General features: G+C 51.0%; 12 protein-coding genes across 12 annotated transcripts; 8 read left to right on the top strand and 4 right to left on the bottom strand.

Moving 5' to 3' along the window:
* Positions 1–98: 98 nt before the first annotated feature.
* Positions 99–540, top strand: PtrM4_101440 (uncharacterized protein; the record flags this gene model as incomplete). Its single annotated transcript, XM_001936427.2, has 2 exons — positions 99–246; positions 296–540. The coding sequence occupies 2 exons, from the start codon at positions 99–101 to the stop codon at positions 538–540; spliced, it is 393 nt and encodes a 130-aa protein (XP_001936462.2).
* A 402-nt stretch (positions 541–942) lies between these two features.
* Positions 943–1,397, top strand: PtrM4_101430 (uncharacterized protein; the record flags this gene model as incomplete). The annotated part of the gene is made up of 2 exons (XM_066107442.1): positions 943–1,042; positions 1,072–1,397. 2 exons carry the CDS (start codon positions 943–945, stop codon positions 1,395–1,397), a joined length of 426 nt encoding a protein of 141 aa, XP_065961891.1.
* Positions 1,398–1,933: 536 nt separating this feature from the next.
* PtrM4_101420 (uncharacterized protein) lies at positions 1,934–2,350 on the top strand (the record flags this gene model as incomplete). The annotated part of the gene is made up of 2 exons (XM_066107441.1): positions 1,934–2,036; positions 2,100–2,350. 2 exons carry the CDS (start codon positions 1,934–1,936, stop codon positions 2,348–2,350), a joined length of 354 nt encoding a protein of 117 aa, XP_065961890.1.
* Positions 2,351–2,813: 463 nt separating this feature from the next.
* Positions 2,814–5,118, bottom strand: PtrM4_101410 (Acs, Acyl-coenzyme A synthetase-AMP-(fatty) acid ligase; the record flags this gene model as incomplete). Its single annotated transcript, XM_066107440.1, has 3 exons — positions 2,814–2,925; positions 2,974–4,706; positions 4,870–5,118. 3 exons carry the CDS (start codon positions 5,116–5,118, stop codon positions 2,814–2,816), a joined length of 2,094 nt encoding a protein of 697 aa, XP_065961889.1.
* Positions 5,119–7,606: 2,488 nt separating this feature from the next.
* PtrM4_101400 (PAT1 domain containing protein) lies at positions 7,607–7,951 on the top strand (the record flags this gene model as incomplete). Its single annotated transcript, XM_001936430.2, has 1 exon — positions 7,607–7,951. One exon carries the CDS (start codon positions 7,607–7,609, stop codon positions 7,949–7,951), a length of 345 nt encoding a protein of 114 aa, XP_001936465.2.
* Positions 7,952–9,361: 1,410 nt separating this feature from the next.
* On the top strand, positions 9,362–9,870 carry PtrM4_101390 (60S ribosomal protein eL22; the record flags this gene model as incomplete). Its single annotated transcript, XM_001936431.2, has 3 exons — positions 9,362–9,373; positions 9,449–9,690; positions 9,744–9,870. 3 exons carry the CDS (start codon positions 9,362–9,364, stop codon positions 9,868–9,870), a joined length of 381 nt encoding a protein of 126 aa, XP_001936466.1.
* Positions 9,871–13,336: 3,466 nt separating this feature from the next.
* On the top strand, positions 13,337–14,692 carry PtrM4_101380 (putative arrestin (or s-antigen) n-terminal domain protein; the record flags this gene model as incomplete). The annotated part of the gene is made up of 1 exon (XM_001936432.2): positions 13,337–14,692. One exon carries the CDS (start codon positions 13,337–13,339, stop codon positions 14,690–14,692), a length of 1,356 nt encoding a protein of 451 aa, XP_001936467.1.
* A 1,403-nt stretch (positions 14,693–16,095) lies between these two features.
* PtrM4_101370 (uncharacterized protein) lies at positions 16,096–16,965 on the bottom strand (the record flags this gene model as incomplete). The annotated part of the gene is made up of 2 exons (XM_001936433.1): positions 16,096–16,893; positions 16,948–16,965. 2 exons carry the CDS (start codon positions 16,963–16,965, stop codon positions 16,096–16,098), a joined length of 816 nt encoding a protein of 271 aa, XP_001936468.1.
* Positions 16,966–17,750: 785 nt separating this feature from the next.
* Positions 17,751–19,064, bottom strand: PtrM4_101360 (uncharacterized protein; the record flags this gene model as incomplete). Its single annotated transcript, XM_001936434.2, has 1 exon — positions 17,751–19,064. A coding segment is annotated over one exon (1,314 nt), but the record flags the coding sequence as incomplete, so codon positions are not given.
* A 363-nt stretch (positions 19,065–19,427) lies between these two features.
* PtrM4_101350 (RluA, Pseudouridylate synthase, 23S RNA-specific) lies at positions 19,428–20,855 on the bottom strand (the record flags this gene model as incomplete). Its single annotated transcript, XM_066107439.1, has 2 exons — positions 19,428–19,789; positions 19,952–20,855. 2 exons carry the CDS (start codon positions 20,853–20,855, stop codon positions 19,428–19,430), a joined length of 1,266 nt encoding a protein of 421 aa, XP_065961888.1.
* A 241-nt stretch (positions 20,856–21,096) lies between these two features.
* Positions 21,097–21,661, top strand: PtrM4_101340 (FcbC, thioesterase; the record flags this gene model as incomplete). Its single annotated transcript, XM_066107438.1, has 3 exons — positions 21,097–21,167; positions 21,218–21,268; positions 21,322–21,661. 3 exons carry the CDS (start codon positions 21,097–21,099, stop codon positions 21,659–21,661), a joined length of 462 nt encoding a protein of 153 aa, XP_065961887.1.
* Positions 21,662–22,104: 443 nt separating this feature from the next.
* On the top strand, positions 22,105–23,021 carry PtrM4_101330 (uncharacterized protein; the record flags this gene model as incomplete). The annotated part of the gene is made up of 2 exons (XM_001936437.1): positions 22,105–22,498; positions 22,552–23,021. The coding sequence occupies 2 exons, from the start codon at positions 22,105–22,107 to the stop codon at positions 23,019–23,021; spliced, it is 864 nt and encodes a 287-aa protein (XP_001936472.1).
* Between the last annotated feature and the right edge of the window lie 127 nt (positions 23,022–23,148).

Raw genomic sequence — 23,148 nt, 5'->3', positions numbered from 1 at the left:
CCTCATGTTCCATATGATGTTCTCTGATCCAACTCAGATTTACTAAATCACTTCTTCTCTCTTCGAAATCACTCTGTCGGTAGCCCAAAAACAACAAAATGAGCATCGCAGCACAAGAACGCATCAATGCAGCCCTCAATCTCATCCCCCAACACCTGGACCCAATCGAGCGCAAAATCTACGTGACGCTTTGTGCTCACATTGGCCATACAGACGAACGGCTACGTAGAGTACTCAGAATCACTGGTATTGCAATAGACTACTTTCAGTCCAGGCTCGAGCTAACATATGACAGAGAACCTTGCGTTACAAGTCAAGTTTAAAGGGGGTCCAGATCTGGGGACGAAGAACCTGTCCATAGCCTTTGTGAGTGAAGGAAGACAGTTGATCTTCTTGGCCGTCATTCATACTGTTGACCCGGAGAACCCGAAGGAATTTCGCACAATCGAAATTCTCAGAGCAAGGGGGGAAAGAGATGAAGACGCGGGTGTTGTGATTGACGAGGCAGCTGCTAGTAGGAACATGTTGAAGTTTAGTTAAGCGCGGAAGAGGGACGCGTTGCAATGGAGTTCTGACGTAGAGAAATCCGAGGAAATTTGTCAGAGTTGTTTAGATCCCTAAACATGTCCTAGGTGTGCAATCGCCACGACACGACCTGACTGAGCCAGATGCCTTTGAGAGCGTACCGAATTGCCAAAATTGGATCTAAATATCGATATGAAGTATAGCAAACATGCAAACAGTTTGCTGTGGGGAATCAACGGTGAAATGTTTGATCATATTTAAGTGTAGTGAATAGTGAAGATGATGGACAACCCACGTATAAATAACTTAGCAGCCCCCTCCCTCTTCTCACATCAACTCGTGACCACGCGCCCGCCTCTTGAGCACGACATGAAAATCCCGGAACTAAGAGAACCAGCATATTCAACATCAACCACGATGGCATCCCCAGCATCCGAGGCGCTGCATCAGTACATCTTCAGCGCCATTGAACCTATGCGCGGTCCTCTTCCACAGCATGTCGTCAAAGTAATGTCCCGTACGCTTCTCACCCGTCATCATATCCAGAAACAAACAAGCTAAAATCATACTGTACATATAACATCGCCTTCCTCGTCAAGCGTGCCGGCGGTCCCGGGGTCTCCGCCTCCGAAGTCTCTGTCTCCATCATCGACCTTCGCGGTGTTAATAATCGTGAGATCGGCCACCAAGCCACAGTCTCCCTCCATCAACGCCAGGAGCAACTCAGAGTCGTGGTCACTGCGCAGGTGCTGTGGGGTCAATCTGTTATGGTCGGTTTGACCGAGAAGGTGGACAGGATTATCAAGTACATGCTGGAACAAGAGGCCCACATCGGGGATATTGGGTACGATGTTGGCTGCAGCACAATTTAGGAGCTTAAAGAAGCTTCTATCGGCTTCTGTGCAGCCTCTACGCAGCCTCTAGGGCATGAACATCTGAAGCCCGGCCATGAATGGAGATGGTCCAGCATTTAGGGTAGTTTCAAATGCACATATACCGCATCTCTCAGATACATCCAGTTTTATATAAAACTTTTGCAATACGAACTAAGAGTAACATATATCATGCTCACTAAAGCGAATACCTGTGATTGGTGACAGTGAGCCTACCTACGATCAGTCATGTAGCCGTCCGAGCCCATTTCCAGGAAGGAGAACAAAGATGATGTCAGGTCTAAATGGGACTATCGATAAGAAGCGTTTCAAGCAAACAGATACAACTGGTGCCTGGAAACTAACTAGAAAGTGCCTGGCCCCAGGGTCTTGGTTGGCTCTTAGTGTGGTGAAGGTGAAATCACCCACACAGCTATAAAAGCTCTACTCCCGTCGACCATCAACCGCTCACCATCAGCTCTTCTCCCCAAATCAAACGAGCAACCCTTAAAGTCTGGACCTTCTCTGTCACCGAAATGGCATCCTCGAAATCGGACGTGCTGCAGCATCATATCGCAAGCGCCATCCACGCTTTGGACGTCGACGAACTGGGAGCGCGCCGGATCGAAGCAGGTTCTTGTAAATTGCCCCGCACTCCCCTCTACTCCGTTTCAAGCAAGGAACTAACATCCAATACATCAGACAACATTGCGTTCCTCATCAAGTACGCCGTCGGCCCCGACGTCCCCATCTCCCATGTTTCGGTCACATACAGGGACATCTTCTGCACTGACCAAGATTGTTTCATTCGCACAGCTATGGTGTCTGTACTTGATGGTCCTGGACATCTCAGAGTCGTGATTAGTGAGGAGGCCACTGGGAAAAGGGAAGCCTTCGGGTATTTGTTCCTCAAGGCAGAAAAGGCTATCAACGATATTATGGTCAAGTTGTAAACGGACGGGTGGTGACTTTCAAGCCAAAGGGTTCCGGGAAAAGTCTTGCCTTATTATCTCTAAGGAGATCAAGCTAGCGAGTGCTGTATATTCGTAGCTAGGCATAACTATAGTAATCAAACAAATGTCTCTGTGACCAGGGAAAATGCGCCTTCAATTGCCTCTCTTATGTGCTACTATCGCGGCCTGGTAGATACCACAGCTTTCCAATTATCTCTCCTATGTGCTATTACCACGGCTTGGCGGATACCATGCTCTTGCCCCCAAGAATTCGCACAAGATGTGAACCTTAAAATCCCCCTGGAAGTTATGTCCACGGAGCCTTTACTTCCCGCTACTCATATGTAGACTACAAGCAATCATTCTGGATTGAGTTATATACTGTATCTTCCCACACACACTACTATACAATATCAAGGGTACATGGAAGTATTCAAAGCTAACGCAGGCATCCAGCTGAACACTAATTTGCGTTCGACCACTCTCGGTACCAGTCCAAACATTCAGCATTTGCGACACTGGCACTCGTCTTGACGTTGATGCCACACAAAATCTGCTTGACAGCGCCTTCAACCCTGCTGGTTGTCAGTACAAGTACACGTCAGTAAAAATATCGAACTTACTTCTTTCCGTTGGTGGTGACCGGAATCTCAGGACACTCGTCCACTACAGCGGGTACGTGACGTGCGCTGAGCGACTTTCTGATCGTCATCTTGATTCGGTCAACCAGATCAGGCGAAATGCGACGGCCTTCGGCCATCTTGAGAAACAGGATGACCGTCTCGTCGGTATCAGTCTCTCTCCTCCGGCCAATGCACAGCGCATCTGCGACATCCTCTGGGAAGTACTGGAGCACCACGTTGTAAATCTCCGCCGATCCGAAACGTACACCTGCAGGTTTGAGAATACCGTCACTGCGACCAAGCATCCACAAGCCCCCAGTCTCAGGGTTGAAGCGTACAAAGTCGCCATGATGCCAGATGGGCTGATGTTTCTCGTTTGTAAATTTGTCAAAGTATGACTTCCAGTACTTTAATTCGCCTTCTTTGCCCCAGAATGCTACTGGTTGGCATATGAAGGGCTTGTTGCATACCAGATCGCCAGGTTCGCCGGTCGAAGAAATGTCCGCCCCGGTATAGTCGTACGCTGCGATGGCCATACCGAGACCAGGGCCCTGGATCTCGCCTTCATAGACGGGTATGAGTGGATTTGGTGCGCCAAAGAGGGAGATGATGTCTGTGCCGCCAGTGATGCTACCAAGGTTGATAGTCGAGGGGAATGCGGAGTAGACGTAGGAGAAGGTTGACGGGGCGAGCGGCGATCCCGTGGAGTAGATGGCCTCCAGCTTGTCCAGTGCGAGACCCGCAGCGGCAGGATCAACCGACTTCTGCTCTAGAACAGACAAGTATTTCGCAGAAGTCCCAAAGTGAGTGATGTCAAACTCATTAATGAGGCGATGCATGGCGAGGTCGTCCGGTACAGAAATCGATGGGTTAGATGTATCGACATATCGGAATGGTGAACCGTCATAGAGGACCAGTGTAGCGCCTGATGCAAGACCACTGACCAACCAATGCCACATCATCCAAGTGCAAGTCGTGAAATAGAAGAGCTTTGACTGAGGCGTTATCGAGCAGTGCATGATGTGCTCTTTCTTGTGCTGCAGCAATGTTCCGATAGCACCGTGAACAATACATTTTGGTGCACCAGTTGTACCACTCGAATATAATATGTAAACAGGGTGATCTGGTGGGAGTTGCTTGAACGTAAGCTCTGGGACTGACTTCAAGGATGTGAACGTCGCATATTCATAGGCTTTTCCGGATACCACTGGTATCGAACTGACGTTGAAATCAACGGAAGCCACTGTGGGAAATATGACGGCAGCCTGGAGAGATGGAAGGTCTGCGACGATCTCAGTGACCTTGGGGAGCACTGGATGACTTCGCCCATTGTAGAAGGATGCGTTGTCTGCGAAAAGCAGTACCGGCTCGATCTGCCGTAGCCTATCGAGTACAGCATGCACACCAGTATCTGGACTGACTGCAGTCCATACAGCACCTAGCGACGTCGCAGCGAGCATGGCTACTAGCGCGTTGGTGTGGTTCGCAACATAGCCTGCGACTCTGTCGCCTTCCTTCAAGCCTAGTGCCAACATGCCAGCTTGACATAGCTTCACACGGTCCCTGAGTTCCCTCCATGTCACTGACTCGCGGGTGGTCTCGGTCGCGGCGATGACGGCGGATGATTCGGGATCGACTTCTTGGGTGGGAAAAAGAAGGTTCTCAGCAAAGTTTAATGTCGCGCCTGGAAAGAATGCAGGCCGTGGGAACATGGGTGCGTTAGGGTCCACCGCCTAGTCATGGTAAGTGGGTATTGCGGACATGAAACAACCCTGGATGTCATAAAATACTTGACATACTAGTGTACAAAGGCCACTGTAGCCGCCAGGCACGCCTACTAGGAACTTACCCATGCATTCAAGTATTTTATGACACCCAGGTGCAATGGCAACCTACTGATGACGGAGTTCCCTGGTGTCTTACTCCCACGAATTCCCATGTTCTTTTCCAGAACTGGTCAATGTTCTCGATGCTCCATTGGTGTAGCTCCTTGTAGCTCGACAGTTTCAGGCCGTGTGTTTTGTTTACGGATTGGAGGAACTGGTGCATGGGAGTAGTTTCTGGGGAGCTATGCTTCCAGAGAAGTTTGGGGCCAGACGGCGTGCCATTGGAGCCATTAGTACCATTAGTACACGTTCCGTTCATCGCGTCGATACTGGGGAGCAAACGAGTGGTACACGCTCAAGAAGTTGTTGGTACCTGAAATCGCGTGTTGATGACCCTGGGGCTGTTCGAGACTCTAAATGTTTTCTTCTTGCAGCTGCAGCGGTTCGCCTCGGTCTCGCACCCCCCACTACCCGAGGCTGCGGTTACTTCCGACATTGCGGTTCCCCAACAGCACGACAGGGCCATACCAGTACAAAACACTATCCCACCTAAAATACTTGACAGTGTGGGTAAGCATCTAATCGGCGTGTCTGGCGCATACAGTGACACAAGCCACCCTGGTAATCCTCAACCCGTGTCAACCAGTCCAGGCTAACTACTTTGACCGTGTCACGAGTCTTGCAGGCCAGGATGTGTTAGCTACGCGCATGGGCTGTTCTGTCGCGACGCATTGCAGGTCTACGAGCTGGATAGGTCCAGCTGCGGGCTGACAGGAAGACGGACGCAATGTATTGCGACATGGGTGCACCTTAGCCCCTCCTGTCACACGTCTGTCACTTTCACCATGGTAAACTCAAGCGGCAGGACTTTTGAAACAATACACAGTCTCAAACAACACCAAATAATATTGATCGTCACTGCAAGCCAATTACAGAACCTCCAGGGGCAAGGCCATCTGTTTCGCCATCCATGTTCAACAACCTCGATTGAGCATCCTGGCATTGCAAATTTCTCCTTTGCCTCTATGGCGCGCAACAGCCAGCCTCCTAGCAACGGTCCATACCTGGTATGGACTGCAGAAGCCCAGGGTAGCCACGTGGAAGCAAGGTTCAAATCCAGGAACGCGCTTGTGTCTGTTGCCACCAGCTGATGGAGGCCACCCATACGTCGCCTGCATGATGGCCAAGGATGATTGCCTCGTTGCCTCTTAGGCATCCCATGATTCGTGCAAATCACACCCCGCGCCCACCAGCCTGCTCTCAATACCCCCATGTCTACACCAAAGCTTACAGCATGTGCTGTCCGCCTTGAGTCCATGACGACAGCAAATGTCGCAGATCCAAGCTTCGTCCCTAGACGCGACCTGTTCGTCTGATATCACATCCTGGTTCTGGCCTGGCGCCAAGCGGGTAGGCAGACAGGCGGATAGGCGGTGAAAACAACAAAGGGGCAGTTGTCTCAGTGTAATCTTCCATTTGTAAGCTCTCTGCTGACGACTTCAACCTTGTTGATCCCGAACGCAATCGGACATCCTTCAAAATCTCGCTACAGCGCTACGGCACCTCAAATCGCGCGGCAATGTCATACGCCAAAGATCCGGTGGCTCTTTCTACGCCATCAAACGGTTGCCTGTAATCCTCCTTACGCGGCTATCAGCACGTCCCGTAAAACAGCCAGCCTTTGGCTTACACTAAACACCCGACTAGCTTGTTACGCTCTTCTTCGAAACGAATAAGCCCTAATGTGTACGTATAATGATGTCAAACTGTTTGTTGTGTATGTAATATTATGTAGATGCCAGCACTTGTTTCTTTCATCCCAACTCAAGGTCTTATAATAAACAGTGGCTACCAGTGTCTATTTTCCAGTCAATATTGTTCTATCTTCACCTCACTGTCTGAAAAAAACAGTCTGGAATGTGCTTCAGATCGGCAGTCCTGGTGTTTCCGGACTCGCTTCAGAAGGCTTACGTGCAGATATGGATCCACTCCCTCGCAAACCCCTCATTCCCAGCGCAGGGCAGATCGTCAAAGCGAAAGCGATCTCATCTTACTGCTTCGATAAGACTGCATACAGGCACGCGGACGGTACCTGCATGCATTGAAAACAATGGCGCTCGACATCTGTCTACACCGGTCAGACACAGGGAATAGCCGGCCGCAGTCCTCCATAACGTTCACAAACTTTAACTCCCATAATTCAGGTTTTCGTGTAATGATATGCTCCACTCTTTCATGAAGATGAAACGTTCATGGCCAGATGCTGCAAAGCCTCGTATCGCCTCGGCACTCCGACGTGGGTTTCTTAGTCTGTGAGGCCAACGGGACCATACAACCGCTATCCCAACGCACTAACTCGGTACCACACATTGGAGACAAGAACGCAGCTAGGATAATTCATACCCTGTCCCTGCCAACGACCCACCCCACCCACCATCGACCCCATCATCGACTATCGCACTGTGCGTTGGCGGATCACCCTGATGCATCAGACATCTGCAAGCGGAAGCGATGTAGGAAAAGGAGACGAGGGACACACGCTGGCGGAACGAGCGCCTCCGCCATCAGCTGTGGTACAATTGTTTGTCTGTATAAGACTATAATGAGCCAACGTCGTGCTCTTTGATATCTCGACAACGATACGATACCTCCTCTGATTCACATAAACATTCCTCTGACTCTATCCTTCCCACAACACAGGTGCGCATTTGTAGTTCCCGGGAAGTTTTACATCTGGAAGTGAACTGACTTTAACCAAACGGAGCAGAAAAGGTTTCAAGAAACCTGCAACGAATCTAATCGAAAAGATGGCAAACACCGATCGCAAAGATTTCTCCTACCAAGTCTATAGTCAGGGCCAGACCCTTCCAACCACCATCGTAGCGCCTGTGCAGCCTCCAGATAGCAATTGTCCCCATCATGCACCCCTATTGCAGATGGCGCAGCGACCTGCCCCCGACGGAGAGAATCCTATGCAGAAGTTCGTCAATGCTCCGCTCTCCGCGCTTCCCGTTGGCCTTTCGGCAAAGTACCGTGTCGGAACTTCCGCATCCGGCGGTTGCACTTGCGGCCACAACACTGGCATCCCAAAGGACGCAATGACTCGCGAACTCGATTCTATGACGCTTGGCACGGTTCACAAGATGCAGTAGGCGGGCTTGGTATTCATTCACAATTTGCTTGGAATTATTCGACGGGTTTCTTTCAATTCTTTGTTGAGGACATTTGTACGATTATCAGAGTTTGATTTCAAGATGGTACGCATGTTTCTGGACGATCTACTTGCTTCTTGCTTTACTGGTTGGCTCCATTACTTCTTTCATGTATTATTACGGCAGATCATAAATGTCAGCACTTCCTGTTCTGATACCACGAGACAAGACTGTCCACACCAGATTCTTCTTATTCTCCTTATTCTCCTTGCAGACGTGCCTGTAGTTCGACAACGAATCCCTGTAACTGCCGCTGTCTTCAGCTGCACGTCCTTCTGTGGAGTTGGACCAAGCGAGACGGATGAAGCCTCCGCGACCAAACGCATCCTGTATTGACAGCGCATACCTAGTTGAAGCAAGACCCCAATCCTCCGACAAAAGCACCGAGATCTGCGCGTATAATGTTATTCTTCGCAACTTCTGGAAAACTCGGAAAGGCGGCATGCAGGGGTGAAGGTTAATCGCGCCATCGGCCTGACATTTCTGCCAGCCGCCCAGGTAACGCCCCAACGCCCAGCCATCTCGGCCCCCAGCCTTGCGGCAGCTATCTGCTGCTCGGCCGAGTCTCGCAGGTCGCGATCACAACAAACTCTGCCTGTTTAAGAGTCTTGGGGCCATGTTTAGTGTGTAGTCTTGTCACGACCGGTTACACCCTCATCGTAAGCGTGTTTGAACGTACGACCCCTGATCCATCTCTAACTGCAGCCCATACGAAGTCTGCATAGCTAGGCTACATGAAGAGCTGCATCAGCTGTACGCGTGATTTATCTGCTTCAGCGAGCCAATAGTTCCTGCCACCACCACACCCTCAGTAAGTCTTCGCTACTGGCGGTCAGTTTCATGGCTCCCAAGACAGTGCTCCAGGAAATTTGGGAGGGGAACGCATGCTCTCATATCTGTCTCTTCAATAATACACTATCGGATCCACTTCGACCGGTGTTTATGCCAGGTACAAACACACAATCTACCAAGGAATTGTGTGTCCTGTTTCAAAGAGATCTGCAAGTGCTGCAGTATTAGCGTGGGCGTGGATCGTATCACCTTCCTGACTTTTGACACAAATTTTTGACTCTTGAATACTAAGAATAGTGTCAAAGAAGTTGTAGACACAAACAACAAGAACGATTCGACGTTGTATGTCAAGATCGGAAAGGGTCCAGTCCGGCCAATGAGCGCCGCTCGAAGTCTTGGCATAGAGCTATCCTACATGCTGCCTAGCGCCCCCCACGATCGCGTCGGCAATTTTGCACCTGCCATGTCGAACTTCTTCACGCTTCACGACACTCTCTCATCACCCAACCTACAGACGCAGGATACCCATTTCTTTGCGCTCCCCTCCCAGCCGTCAAAATGTCCACAACCGTATGTACAACCGCTTTGCTGTCCGCTGCCGGGCAACCCACCCGCATAAGAACAGTAGGCTAAGTACCAATGTAGAAGCGCAACGCCGCCGCCAAGAAGGGCCAAAAGGTCACCAAGAAGTTCATCATCAACTGCTCGCAGCCCGTCAACGACAAGATCTTCGACATCCAGGCTTTCGAGAAGTTCCTCCACGACCGCATCAAGGTCGAGGGCCGCACTGGTAACCTTGGCGACACTATCCAGATCAGCCAGCAGGGCGATGGCAAGATCGAGGTCATTGCGCACCAGGAGTTCTCCGGCCGCTACTTGAAGTACCTGTACGTATATCTGGGTTCTAGGGGCGTGTGAATTGCGCTAATGCCAATGGCAGTACCAAGAAGTTCCTCAAGAAGCAGCAGCTCCGTGACTGGCTCCGCGTCGTTTCCACCTCCAAGGGTGTTTACGAGCTCCGCTTCTTCAACGTTGTCAACGACGAGGCGGATGAGGATGACGAGTAGATCTATAATACCACTTAGCGATACCAACATGGCTTGCATGATATGGAGTCACGGGTTCGAAAAATAAGGATGGGCTGAGGTCTACATGGCATATAGCACGATCTAATGAATTGATGCATTTGCCAAAACGAGTTTTCCGATGTGAAAAAGACTATGTTGATCGATTTGGAGAACTGGTGGGGCGTGCGCGTAGGTACAAGCGTTCAGACTACCGCAGGTTTTCCGACAGCAGAATGCGACAGGGTTATGTTTGAACACGAAGGGTTCATGCTGCTGTTCGAACCTTTTTTCAATGTCCAGTGACAGCCAGGCACAAGGGGCCCTTGTCGTGTTTAGCAACACGTGGAGTGCAATAATCTCTCAAGTACCTGGTAGTCACCATTGACGAACTGTTATGGTCCTAGCTGGTGGATGCACGGTCATCCACTCAGCTGTTTAGAGCCTCATTCCTCTACCCTAAAGAATACATGTACACCAAAAGAGGCCTTTTACTCTCGGAGAGTGCAGTTTAGTACCTACGATGCCCGCAACAGCTTCCCTGCAGGGATAAAACAAAGTAAAATATGCGTCATTTGTACCCACTACAACAGAGAGTGAAGAAAATCTGAAACAAGGTTCCATGCATCGCAGATTTTGACAATCGACAGATCATGGCCAGGATCAGGCAGGGTTTTGCAGATTCCAGAATTGAGTGGAATACGACCAATGATGCTTGATTTTCCACCGGCTTTTTACAACTCGTCATCCAATTGCGAAGACGTGCAGAACCCTGTCATAGTTCTGTCATGTGTGGGAACATGTGCCGCTGGCAAGTGGTAAGTATACCGGCAGATCTTACATGACCTGACACACTCTTCTCTACTCCTACCATGTGATGATAATACGTATCTGTTATGAAAGAATTGTGGATAAAAAAGGTTTGTTGAGTACGGTAAACGTACGAGATGTTACGTGAAACCAACATCATCTCGCATAAAAGCGTTCTGGAACTGTGCAAGATGTTGAGACATTGACCGGAAGTTTCAGTCTTCTTCACATGAAGGTTTGTTTGTTTGATGACTTTGTTGTTGTTGTCACAGTATGAAGACAGGTACTAAAAAGTGGTGCTGTCACTACATACCGCCCAATTGCGGCAGATCGGCGTCTACAGACGATCCTGGTGAAATTTGCGTGTGGGTACTGGTGATGCGTTCCCAGGTACGGTAGCCACTTTTTCTCACGACAGGCGCGATCCACTTTGACAGGTAGGGCGTACGTACGTACGTGTAAAAGACGTCGTGACAACCAGGATATTTGTAACGCCGATAATTGACGCACACGGGGAAGGAATTTCGGGCTTGAGATTTGCCGACGGATTGCCGTGAGGGAATTGAGCTTTCGTATTCGGAACTTGAGTCGGTACTCTCGCTGCTCCCGCATCTAGGTTCCGAACGCGAGGCGGAGGGGAACTAGAAGAGCTCTGGAAGAAAGGGTCGGTACTTGGCATCAGTAGTCTTCGTGGAGAAGGGTCCGACACGGAGCAGGTCATGGCGGGGAGGCGTGAACCTGCTCTACACACCGGTCGGTATTCCACAACGGTTATGAGTCGGGCCGTCAGTGACGATCGAAGCTTCGCGCGCATTGATGCCCCGAAGAGCCGCATGCAGGGCTGAAGTCTAGACACGACGAATAGTATCAGTTTTAGGTTGGGCCCAGCAGCGGTGAGATGTTGTTCGATGTCGCCAAAGTGGTGCCATGGCACGTTTCACGGACCACTGGATGGCATCAATCCCACGTCAATGTTCGCGATTCTGCGGCTACGCGTGGCATGCTGAATCAGCTCGCACATGCCAACTCCCAACGGGACTCAGGTACCTGGAACGGGAGTTGGAAGCATCGAGTGCGTGCCATGATTACGCCACATGGTCACATGGGGTCCGGTCAGGGAAACTGGGTTGGATAGCCAGTAACATGCAGCGAGTGCAATTGTTTTACCTGTTTCGACCTAACGCCATCTCATAACACCACAAGGCGGACGCCAGCCAGGCGTCAATGTTGTTAAGCGAAGTATCGTGAGATTTTGTGAGGTGGTGTTTAGGTCGTGGTCAGGTGCGATGCATAGACGCTGCATAGACGCGGGCTGGGCCTGTCCGACGGGCAACTATTTGCGTGATCGGAGACAGGGCGCCTCAAGTGGTTTCCATCGAGTAATGTAGAACAGTCTGGTCTCTCAACAAAGTGGATGCTTTGACACGACGCATGGGAGGCCATAACCACATCGGGCCGGGACGCCCAAGCAAAAGTGTGTAAAGAGGCTGCAAAGGATCTGGAGGAGTGGAGCAACCAGTGAGCGCCTGTGCTTGGACCACGGTGTAAGAGAAAAAATTCCCTGCATTACCTAACACCGGTGGGTCTTGGCACAAGCCATGATCGCGATGCTGCACCAACATGACAACAACTTGATGAAGAGGTTGCACAATTAGCAATGTAGACCCGAGCGGTTAGAGCATGTAAGGAGATTCGAGCCACATGTTCGGTGTGCGTCTTGTGACAGGCGCTTAATAAGTATGCGGAGAGGCGATCCGGTGTTTACAGGCCGAGGAGATACCCGATGCTCATCCCCAGAGTCGCTCTTTCTAGACGAACAGCAAGCCGTGTTGCGGGGAACACGGCATCAGTTTGCGTCAACGAATGAGGATGGGCGGGCGGACAACAAAAACCCCAGAGTCCCGGTGGAGTCAGTCTGGCATCATGTGTGTGTGATGGCCGGCGGCGAGTCACATCATGTTAGCCGGCAACGAGCCACCACGGTACATTTGCTTTGGCATTGTTGACAGCGAACAAACGACTAGGCAGAACCGAGTACCGAGGTGGACACTGGCACAGTATGGCGGTCAGCATGGCACCTCGCTGTTCGGCACAGATTAGAGTAATTAATGTTTTACGGAGAGTGGAAGTTGGAAGGGGGAGAATGCGCCGGCTCAGCACACGGAGATTGTTCGCACCTTCGGTTGACGTCTTTTTAGTTGGCAGGCACGACAGACAGGCAGGCGGCGATCACGAGAGCGGTAGGACGTGCATGCCTGCCTCCTGACCCAAAAATTACACTCGGGCAGGGATAGCCGAGCCGGAAACGACTAGTGCAGCCTAGGCGATGAGATCATGCAAAGGCCCGGAGTGCATCCAGTCATCGAGTTTCTCTCAGGTAAAAAATCCATGAAAAACCCTCCTGGTCTTCTCTTAAATAGGACCACGCCCTACTACAACCCAGGCCCTTGTTTGTATCACAAGCTGTAATATGTTCTTGCCGCAACAACTTATTAACCACCTCAATTCCCACAAGCTCAACTCTTGAGCTTTCATACCTGCATATCGCCTCTCGGTCCACACCTCGATATCATTGGACCGCGCCTTATCTTGTAGATTCTCACACCACGCATCCACTCAGCTTGCATCCTCTCAGCCCTACCCCAGATTCTTTATCAACATGCCCGGTCGTTTATTGAGCACCCTCGCGCGGGTAGCTCCAACGCCATCGCCTAAATCGGACCCTGCTAAACCGCACGCCGAAGGTCTACTTCCGCCTGTCTACTCGTATGATGCGCCAAGAGTAAAGGCAAAGTCAAAGTCCGAAGAGTCGCTCGTCATGGACATCTTCAACCGCCACAAGCATGACAAGCATGCGAAAGAGAAGGAGGACTTGAAGAAGAGTCCCAAGGTTGAGGCTCAGGGTGCTGCTTCAATGAACATGAGTGTAGAGTCGCCACCCATTGTTTTCTACAACAGCCCGCAAGCCTCAACCGGCGCAATCTTCTCCGGTCAGCTCATGATCAACGTTCATGACCCGTTTATTACGGTAGAAAAGTTTGAAATGCGCATGCTTGCCATTGTTACTACAAAAAAGCCCGTGGCTCCACACTGCCCGGAGTGCAGCACCCAGACCACGGAAATTCACAAGTGGGAGTTTCTGACACACCCCACCTCTCTGCGCCACGGCCCGCACAGCTTCCCCTTCAGCCACCTACTGCCCGGTCATCTCCCCGCAACCACACATGGAAGCTTAGCAACTATCGACTATTATCTCTCCGCCGTCGCCACAACCTCATCGGGCAAGATTACTTACAAGCGCAACCTTGACATCAAGCGCGCCATCTTCCCGGGTGCTGAGAAGCACTCGATCCGCATCTTCCCACCCACCAATCTGACCGCCTCGGTCAAGCTACCTCCGGTCATCCACCCAATTGGCGACTTTCCCGTCGAGATGCGTCTTTCTGGCATTGTACTGAACAAAGCGGATTCTCAGACACGCTGGAGGCTTCGCAAGCTTAACTGGCGCATCGAGGAGACCCAAAAGTTCATTTCCCCAGCTTGCCCCAAGCACGTCTCCAAGGTTGGAGGCGAAGGCAAGGGTGTCCTCCACGAGGATGTCCGCGCCATTGCCAACGAAGAGGTCAAGACTGGCTGGAAGACGGACTTTGAAAAGGGCGAGATCGATGTCGAGTTCCAGGCTGCATGCAACGTCGGCATGAAGCCTCTGTGCGACATGGAGAGCTCGAGCGGCATGAGCGTCAAGCACAACTTGATCATCGAGATGGTTGTCGCTGAGGAGTGGGCGCCATTGAAGAAGCTCAGCCAGGCCACTCCCACCGGCGCTGCACGTGTCCTCCGCACTCAATTTCACCTTGTCCTCACCGAACGCTCCGGAATGGGCATCGCTTGGGATGAAGAACAGCCCCCGCTATACGAGGACGTTCCCATGAGCCCACCCACCTACGTCGAAGAATGCGAATATCCATTCTCGAACAGCAGCTCGCGATCTGGTAGCTTCAGTCTTGAGCACTAGATGCGACATCTTCTCTTTCCTTTGTTCAGTATACCCCATTTTCGATCAACAATCTTCACGAATTTCCTTACTAGGCCATTGGCTCATCTTCACTCTGATTTCATCCTTAGTGGGATGTGTAGGATATACCCCATTTGCATTTATTTTGGCGCTGTCGTTTCGTGACCGCCAAATGGCGTTATGGTTCATTGCTGGTCTGCTTGAGTTGAGCCCATGGAGAGCCCCTCTTGCATGGTATACATATCCAGCAGGCGTTTGGAAACACATAGAAAAGTTTGTTTGATTCATCGCAGGTCGTCAGCGTACGATCCTCCCAACAGCACATACTTAGTAATAGCCAAAACATGACCTTACTCTCTCACAAACCTCTCCCATCAATACAAGTTTATGCACCCAGTGAATAGTCTACTCTTTCACATGTGAAGTGAGCAGTATTGATAAAGTCAGCAATATCCAATATGCGCATACCCCCGTGTCAGCTTACTACAGCGCCGCTCACAGCACTCATCCCACCCCCGTGGCCAACTCATTGGAGAACTCACCGCTGCTTGTCTTGCCCCCCCTCGGATCCAACGCCCCGAAGCAAGTACTTTCACACCACACCCCCCCAAATTTTCATCAAAGTACTCCACACTGAACAACGATCTGGAGCCCAAGACCCACACGGAGCCTGATACAAACCAACCAACCCCTGTACCCAGCTCATTCCCATAAAGGCCAATCCCGACGTCGGCAGTGCCGACCTTGGTGCCCGAAGTGCAGTTGCGGCTGGGCGCTAATGACACATAACAATGCACAGAGGCGGGTACCTGCAAGTTGATGTACGCCAGGGGTCCCATTTAGGGTCATCTCCAAGTAGAGAGAGGGAACGGACATCGGAGGTGTGTACCGGCACCATGGGCAAAGTGAGAATCCCATCTTGTGTCGATCCGGAAATACATGTCGGTGGTGTTCGTGTTGTTGGCCTGAGTGTCTGGATGGAGTTTCCTATTTGGGGTATGTAGGGCTGTTGCGGCTCTGAAGGGCGGGCTTCGCGGATTTTTTTTTCGGCGGCGGCGGCGGCGCCAGTTGTTGGGAGTATGTACGTACCGGTACGATATGAGGTAGGCCGAGATGAGAGTTTTTGTCGGAGTTTCGGGGTTGGGGGTCTGGCGCGGCGGCCTCGGTGATGATGATGATGATGATGCTGATTGTTGGAGTGGTGATCGGGCGGATGCGGGCGGCTACGGCAGACGATGCGGCAACAACAACCCATGAATGGCGGCAGTCGGGAACGGCTTTGTGGTGAACTTTATCGCAACTTCGTCATTTCCCGCTTCCTATTATATTACTGTTGCTTGCTTACATGATGAAGCCCTAGTGCTGATTACTCCTATCGACATATGCATGACTTCCTTTCGCAATCATGTCAGGTTCTTCATCAACTGGAAAGCATCTGCAAACTCTGTAACATCCCAATCGTCGTCGTCTTCCGGAACAAAGCGCGAACCTGCGTATTGATCTCTAAAAGAGCCAGGAGGTGGAAGGACTTCCAGATGCAAACACCTGCGCAGCCTCTCGTCCTCCCACGAACATCTCGGCTTCATCCAACTCGCCGCAAGAGCAACACGCTGCTCTCTCGTCTTGTTCACCACATGGAGAAACACCGGCCGCTGGATCTGCCCATTCGGTGGTACCTTTAGCGGTATAGTCAAAGTTTCCAGGTTCGGGAAGCGCTCCAGCATCGCCCGACTACTGCGCAGGACGTCTGGCCAAAACCGTCTCTTCCACCAATAACTCACTTCTTCAAGATGCTTCTTGAACAAGTCGCGAGGATCCGCCGCGCCAATAACATGACGCACCAGCCCGCTAGGAGCACCAAGGTCGAGTTCGCTCGACGTCCAGAAAGCAAACGTGTTGCTGCCGTAAAGCACCGGGCTGCACTCTGCGTAAAGCTGTCGACATGTCCTCACGAGTGCCACGGGTATCTGTCCGTTGCGCATAGGTTCTGGCTCAATTGGTCCCGATCCTTTGTGTCGGATGTTCATTGCTTTGGCCAAGGGCCGCACGGCGTAAGGGTCGCGTGAGTAGATGAGTATGGCGCCTTCTGCACGAAACGCAAACCCGTAGATCAGGTCTCGAAGTTCGCGCGGTAAATCCAGGAAGCCGATCTTTTGCTCATCATCTTTGGCTGATGCGATCCATTGGATCGACGCATTCGGCTGTTACTGTTAGCTTCCAAGGTTCAGAGGTCCTCGTCCTGTTCGGCAACGCACTACATATGGAGACGCCATGTTTTGAACGTCGCTAATGCAACAGCTAGATGGAATGCGGGTGTGTAGATCAGACGGTTGCGAAGTTGGCGGATCTGCAGTCGTGCTACGTAGGACGGAAACTGTCAGCTAATGTGGATGACATGCCGGCACCTGCTCTAACCGTATTCAGCATGACAGGTGGAAACCCCCTCATTCTCGCTTCACGAACCCCTGACCCTCACATGGCCATGTTTCTTCCCGATAGGCTATCTTTAGCCTATACCGCGAATTCACACGAGAGTCATACCGGGTTATTCCAATATCCCGGGTTGTATTGAAACGGCGATGACGACGACATCGGATGATTATTTGTTCCGCAATTGTGTATGTGAGGATGGAAGAACATACCTGCGTATCTTGAGTGTGCAGAAGAAGAGTGTCTGGTGTGCAAGACGCAATCACAAGCTGGGAATGCTGGGCACATATTATGAGCGAAGACCACATATAGGACACATTCGTTATTCTTTCCTCACAATGTTGGACACGTACACGATGACAACACAAGACAATCCTAGGAAACAATTCCGTGTGCACACTAGGCTTATTCATCTAATAGGAGACTCCACATTTGTATTCGCTGGATACATACGTTGTGCACCCGCTCAATCACTCTCACTATCGACATCCTCGTTTCTTTCATCCTCACTCCCTTCTTCACTATCATCTTCATCATTCTCGTCATCCTCATCATCCCCAGTATATGTGCTTGCCTCCGGTGTACCCTCCCGCTCTCGCAATTGCGCTTTCAAACCATCGAGTATCACCCCCATTCTAGTCTTCAGATCCGGGTTGTAAACTTGACTAAGCTGACTCTCCATCTCTTGGATCTTAGTGCGTAGTTCCTCGGCCACCGCGTCTTCCCCCTCTTCATCTTCTGCAGTAGCTTCGGATCCAGGGCCAGCCTCGACTTGGATCGTACCACCGAAAGCAGCAGCGAAGTCGGTTGCCATTTTGCGGTTACCAATTGCGAAAATAACTTCCTTGATACCTGGCCACGTCTCCTGTTCTGCATGACCGTTTTTGCTCTTTTTACTGGTAGAGGATGAGTGGGGCACTCCGTCAAGCACACTTCGGAAAGCCTCAGCGATATCCTTGACGGGGTTTCCATAGGCGCCACAGCCCCAAGCACCCAGCACCACTTTCTCCGCCCCCTTCCTCTCCATAATCCTCAACACGGCCCGGATCTTCGCTTCTGCAAGCCGCCTATCTTTCTTGCCCAACCGCTTTACTTCGTCTTCCTCGCCCTCCAGTTCTGGGAACCGGAGCATACCCGCGCTGGCGACGTCGACGTACCACCTCTCAGTCGGCGATAGTTCGCCCGCGTTGTCGCCAAGGGAGAGAGAGTTTCGGAATACAAGCACATCGGGCGTGTAGATTCCTCCTAGTTCAGGGAGCCGATAAAAGGTCTCTTTCAGGCTGGGGAGAAGCGTTGTACGCGCGCAGAGGTATTCTTCTTGTGACGTTGCGCCAGCCAGAACACCACCGCCAGGGCGGAGAGGAGAGGCCATGTTGAGGATACAGGTGTTTGGAGACTTCTTATTAGAGAGTTTCGATGGCATGGTAGGGTTGTACAAGGACGGGTGGGTAAGCATATGTGCAGCTGTAAGCGTGTCGGTTGCTATAATGCGTATGCTGCGTTCTTTCTTTGGAGATAGCGGCGCAGTTTGCGCCAGGTTCAAAGACGATAGGTCTTCTTCCAGAGAATCATTGCGCTTTTTGCCTTTTCCCTTTCCTTTGCCACTATCCCTTGCGACATCATCTTTTCCCATATGTTCATCCTCAAGACCCCCACCACCTTTCGCTTTCCGCCGTCCTTGACCTTTCCTCTTGACATATCCACCATCTTCGCCATCATTGGCATGTGCGTCATTCTTGCTTCTAATTCCATCTTTTTCGGCTGTCCCAAGACGCCCAGGGTCTACTATAAGCTCGCTATTGTCTGCGCCTTTCCTAGCCCTTGCATTTGAGGCTAATATCGCAGGTACGATTTTATTGACAACATGGCGTGCTTGTTTTGCGCGAATGTCTTTACGAATAGCAGGTGGCGCTAGACCCTGAGATTTTTCGGTGCGACCCATTGCTGTCAATTACCACTACTGATTGGATATACGAGAGTTGAACAGCTGAGAAGCAGCGATCGAGAGTTAGGGAAGCAGCACGGGAAATTTGGATGTTGTTTGGGAGTACTATGTTGGTTGGTGACCCCATGACGTTTGAGTAGGTGCTAGCCGAGTGGACCCTGGCCTAGCCATGTTTGGAACTCAACTCGACAAGACATGCTTCTTCGATTCACACCAACCGACAGCAAATGTGTATATGAAACACGCTCAAAGTATCCATGCTGACAAGCGTTAATTCCGAGAGTGGCTCTGATAGATTGAGAGGGGTGACAAAATATGTATTGATGGGTATCTTGGAAACTCATGTCTCAGAAGCATCTTCTATTTATTCTTCAACTCGCCTTTTGCTGGTTTGGATGGACTCTCTTCACAAACATCGTCTTCCAAACCTAACTTCTTCATATCAACAGCTAGCGGATCTGATTCCTCTGTACTCTCTGTAGGTCCTTCGTAACCCGGTGGTGGCAACGCCCACTCCGGCAGTCCTGTCTCATAATCCCACTTTCCTTCCTCACACCTGTATCTCCGTGCATGTAGGTAAATGCCTAGTTCGTGCACCCCGGGATCGCTGTATAAATCTGTATCGCAGATTTTGCACTTTTCGCCCGTCATTCGCTCGGCTTTTCTTTTATTGTACGCATCGACCATTTCATCGTGGTAGGCAACAGCGTCAGCAACCTCTTCTTTGCCCATGCGCGATAGACGCGACATGATGTCTTCGTCGTCTTCATCTTCGGATTGTCCTCGTCCCAGAGCGGGGCCGAAGACACGCTGATTGGCATATATGGGGTCGTTGGAAATTGGGTGGCCAAGAAATTGTAAATGGACGCGCAGTTGGTGGGTACGGCCAGTGACAGGGAAGCAGCGCACGATGGAGTAGCCGCGGAGTTTCTTCCAAGGCTGGCCTTGCGGGTCTGTTTCGCTATCCTCTCCGTTGGGCCTCCTGCCATCGTCCTTGGGTGGGTAATATGCCATGCGCTTGAAGACCGTCTTTGCCTCCTTGCCGTTTGCGCGCACGCGATTGAGACCTAGCTTAGGGCTGATTTGCAGTATCGGCTTCTCACAAAGGATCTCTCCTTCTGGAAACTCGCCAACTACACGTGTAATGTACTCCTTCTTCACGGTCCTCCCTCTTATTTGTGCGCTCAGCTCCTCTGCTGCCTGCTTGTGTTTCCCGATGAACATGATACCGCTGGTGAGCCTATCCAGCCTATTACACGGTAATGGGTTCCAGCCGTAGCCTCGATCCGCACGCATGATCTCGATGATGGAATTGAAGTTGTAGCGTCCAGCGGGGTGCACTGGCATGCCGGCGGGCTTATTGATGACTATCATGTTGTCATCCTCGTGCACAATACCAATGGGCTGCGCAGTACATGGAGGTTCGTGTCGATGCAGCGTATGGGAAATGACATCGCCATTCTTTACTATCGTCTTCGTACTCGGCACGGGCTTTCCGTTCAACACAACACGTCCGTCTATTATGGCCTGTTCGTAGTACTCGGCGGGTCGGTCGCGGAACTCGCTAGAGAAAATGTCCAAAATTTCCCTACCCCTCCATCTTTCCTTGCAGTATGTGTTGTATGTGAAATGATACGGCGTCACCTTGCGCAATCCATCTTCGAGGTAGTATGGCGGCGGCCAAGGATCGCACGGCGTGATTGCAACGGCTGGCGGGTCTTTCCAGGGAAATCTATCGTCGCGCAAAGGCAAGTATTTGTCGCGCGTGGGAACAGGCACAAGGTCCATGGAGGGTGAGCCTGTGCGAGTCTTGGGCACGGGCAGACGGCCCTTTGATGCAAGATATGCGAGGATGCGCGGAGAGGGCGCCAGAATCGCGGGGCTTGAACTTGGAGGGGTTGAGGGCTGCGTGTGCGAAAAGTTTGGCCATGGCTGCGCAAGCCGAGGTGTGACGGCATGTGGACCTTAGCCCGACTGTTCGCTCTACGACGCGTCTCTACCCAACACTCAACAAGGGAAATATACAAACATGGCACTTGAGGCGTTGAAGTCACGTCGTCGCAATGACTACAACTTCCAGCTCGAGTATAGGACAAGATGGTACCGCCCCACGCGACGCGTACTTCCCAGCACGCACTGACAGCTGCCAGGAGCGACAATGACATGTACCACCATATGAACAACAGCGTCTATTATTATCTGTCTGTACGCCTGTGAATACAAAAATAACAATATCATTACTAAGTCTTACTAGCTTCGACTCGGTAGTAAACACTTACCTCATCCAACACTGCTCATTGCATCCACCCACCTCATCGCAAATCGGCCTGGTCGTACATTCACACTGTGATTACCTTGCTCCCATCGAATTCCCCGCTGTCGTAGACCTCGCATTGAGAGTGAATAAATTGGGAAGAAGCTCGGTGACATATGAAATCGGTGTCTTTCAAAATGGAGAGGACGAGGTCAAGGCTGTTGGCGAATTCGTCCACGTCTTCGTCGACCGTGACAGTCGTCGCCCTGGAAAAGAGGGGATGAATGAAGAGCTCAAGAGAGGTCTAGAGAATTTGTTAGCGAACAAGTCGAGACTATGAGATCCGGGCCACGAGCAGTCGCAATAAGGATACTACATCAGACACAGTATGGCGACCTTTGCGGTCACACGGGCGAGAAATGGTCGACTTTCCCAGGAAGACCGTTCCGTAATACTGCTTAAATTAGGTCTCCAGCCGCTCTACAAGCCCTTTAGTCATCGAGTCGGGTACATCAGAGCGGGGTAGTGCTTTTACGGCAATCTATACCCGCACCGAAGTAACATAAAATACTTGACAATGTGAGTAAACACCTAATAGACGTGTCTGGCGAATACAGTGGCCTTTATACAATAGTATTTCAAGTATATTATGTCACCCAGGTGTCCACCCTACTCTATCGAATTGGTGAATACAACGTTCTTGTGGCTTGTATTCCCGAGTTGAGGTGCCAACTTAAATCTCGCCTATCTGGCCACACCTTCTCACCACTTTAATACTACAACATGTCCATCTCAGCAATACAAGGCCCAGGAATACTCTTCGTCCGCTCTCGCATCTCGCCCGCGAGTGAAAACATACTCAACGAACCTACGTTTCTCAGATGGTACGATGACGAACATATCCCCGAAGTCATCTCTACATCCAGCATCCGGTTCGCTTTCCGCTACGTTGACGTCAACAAGACCTCGCCTACTGGTGACCTCCAGAACCCAAAGCCCTTCCTCGCATGTTATCCCATGCAGGACTTGGCTTTCACGCTCAGTGATGAATTCAAGAAGATCGGTGTCAAGAGTAGCATCCTACCTGGTAGTGGAGTTATCTATGATTTTGCCGACATGGATGTCAGTTATCTGGGCTTCTTGGGTGCAACGCCTAGGAAAGACGGTGATGGAGGAGGTAAGCGGCCTTTCCAATAGTAGAAATATATGATAAACCTGACTCGGAGGCAGGTCACGCGCAATACATTTTGAGTTCAGGGGTCAGACCAGAGAAAGAGCGAGGTCTTGACAGTATCCATGCGTTCTTCCATCAGGTACATCCCCCGTGGTTCTCACCCTGTACTTCAATCAGCACCTTTAACATTTTCTCCCGACAGCAAACCTCCATTCTCTCTCAATCACCACACTTCATTCGTACACTACGCTACAAGCTCCTCTACGCAAGAACAAACGCACAATCCCGCGCTCTCAAAGGTCTCCCAACTACCGATGAACCACACCCTGAGCCGTGTACCTGGTTGGCTATCCATGAATTTTCCAGGTCACCTGATCGTATACGAGCAGACCTGAATAGTGAACCAGAAACGGAGTGGGGTAGAACAGAGATCGAGGTGCACGTTTGGAAGTTGGATCGTATGCATGCAGGCGATATGACTGCTGAAGTCATGTATACGAGATCAAAACACCCGTCATCCAACTAAAGTTAGCGCGGTCTGACTAGAACTTGTGTTGGAGATGATTGCGCTTGGGGCGACGCTTCGGATGAGATATCCACGCCTTGGTCGGTGTGGTGATAAGGCCTGGCTCTTTTTTGGTTAAAGTTATTAC

The sequence above is a fragment of the Pyrenophora tritici-repentis genome, chromosome 5 (assembly GCF_003171515.1).
Source record: "Pyrenophora tritici-repentis strain M4 chromosome 5, whole genome shotgun sequence".
NCBI classification, from domain to species: Eukaryota; Fungi; Ascomycota; class Dothideomycetes; order Pleosporales; family Pleosporaceae; genus Pyrenophora; species Pyrenophora tritici-repentis.
This window is presented reverse-complemented; position numbering and strand designations above follow the sequence as displayed.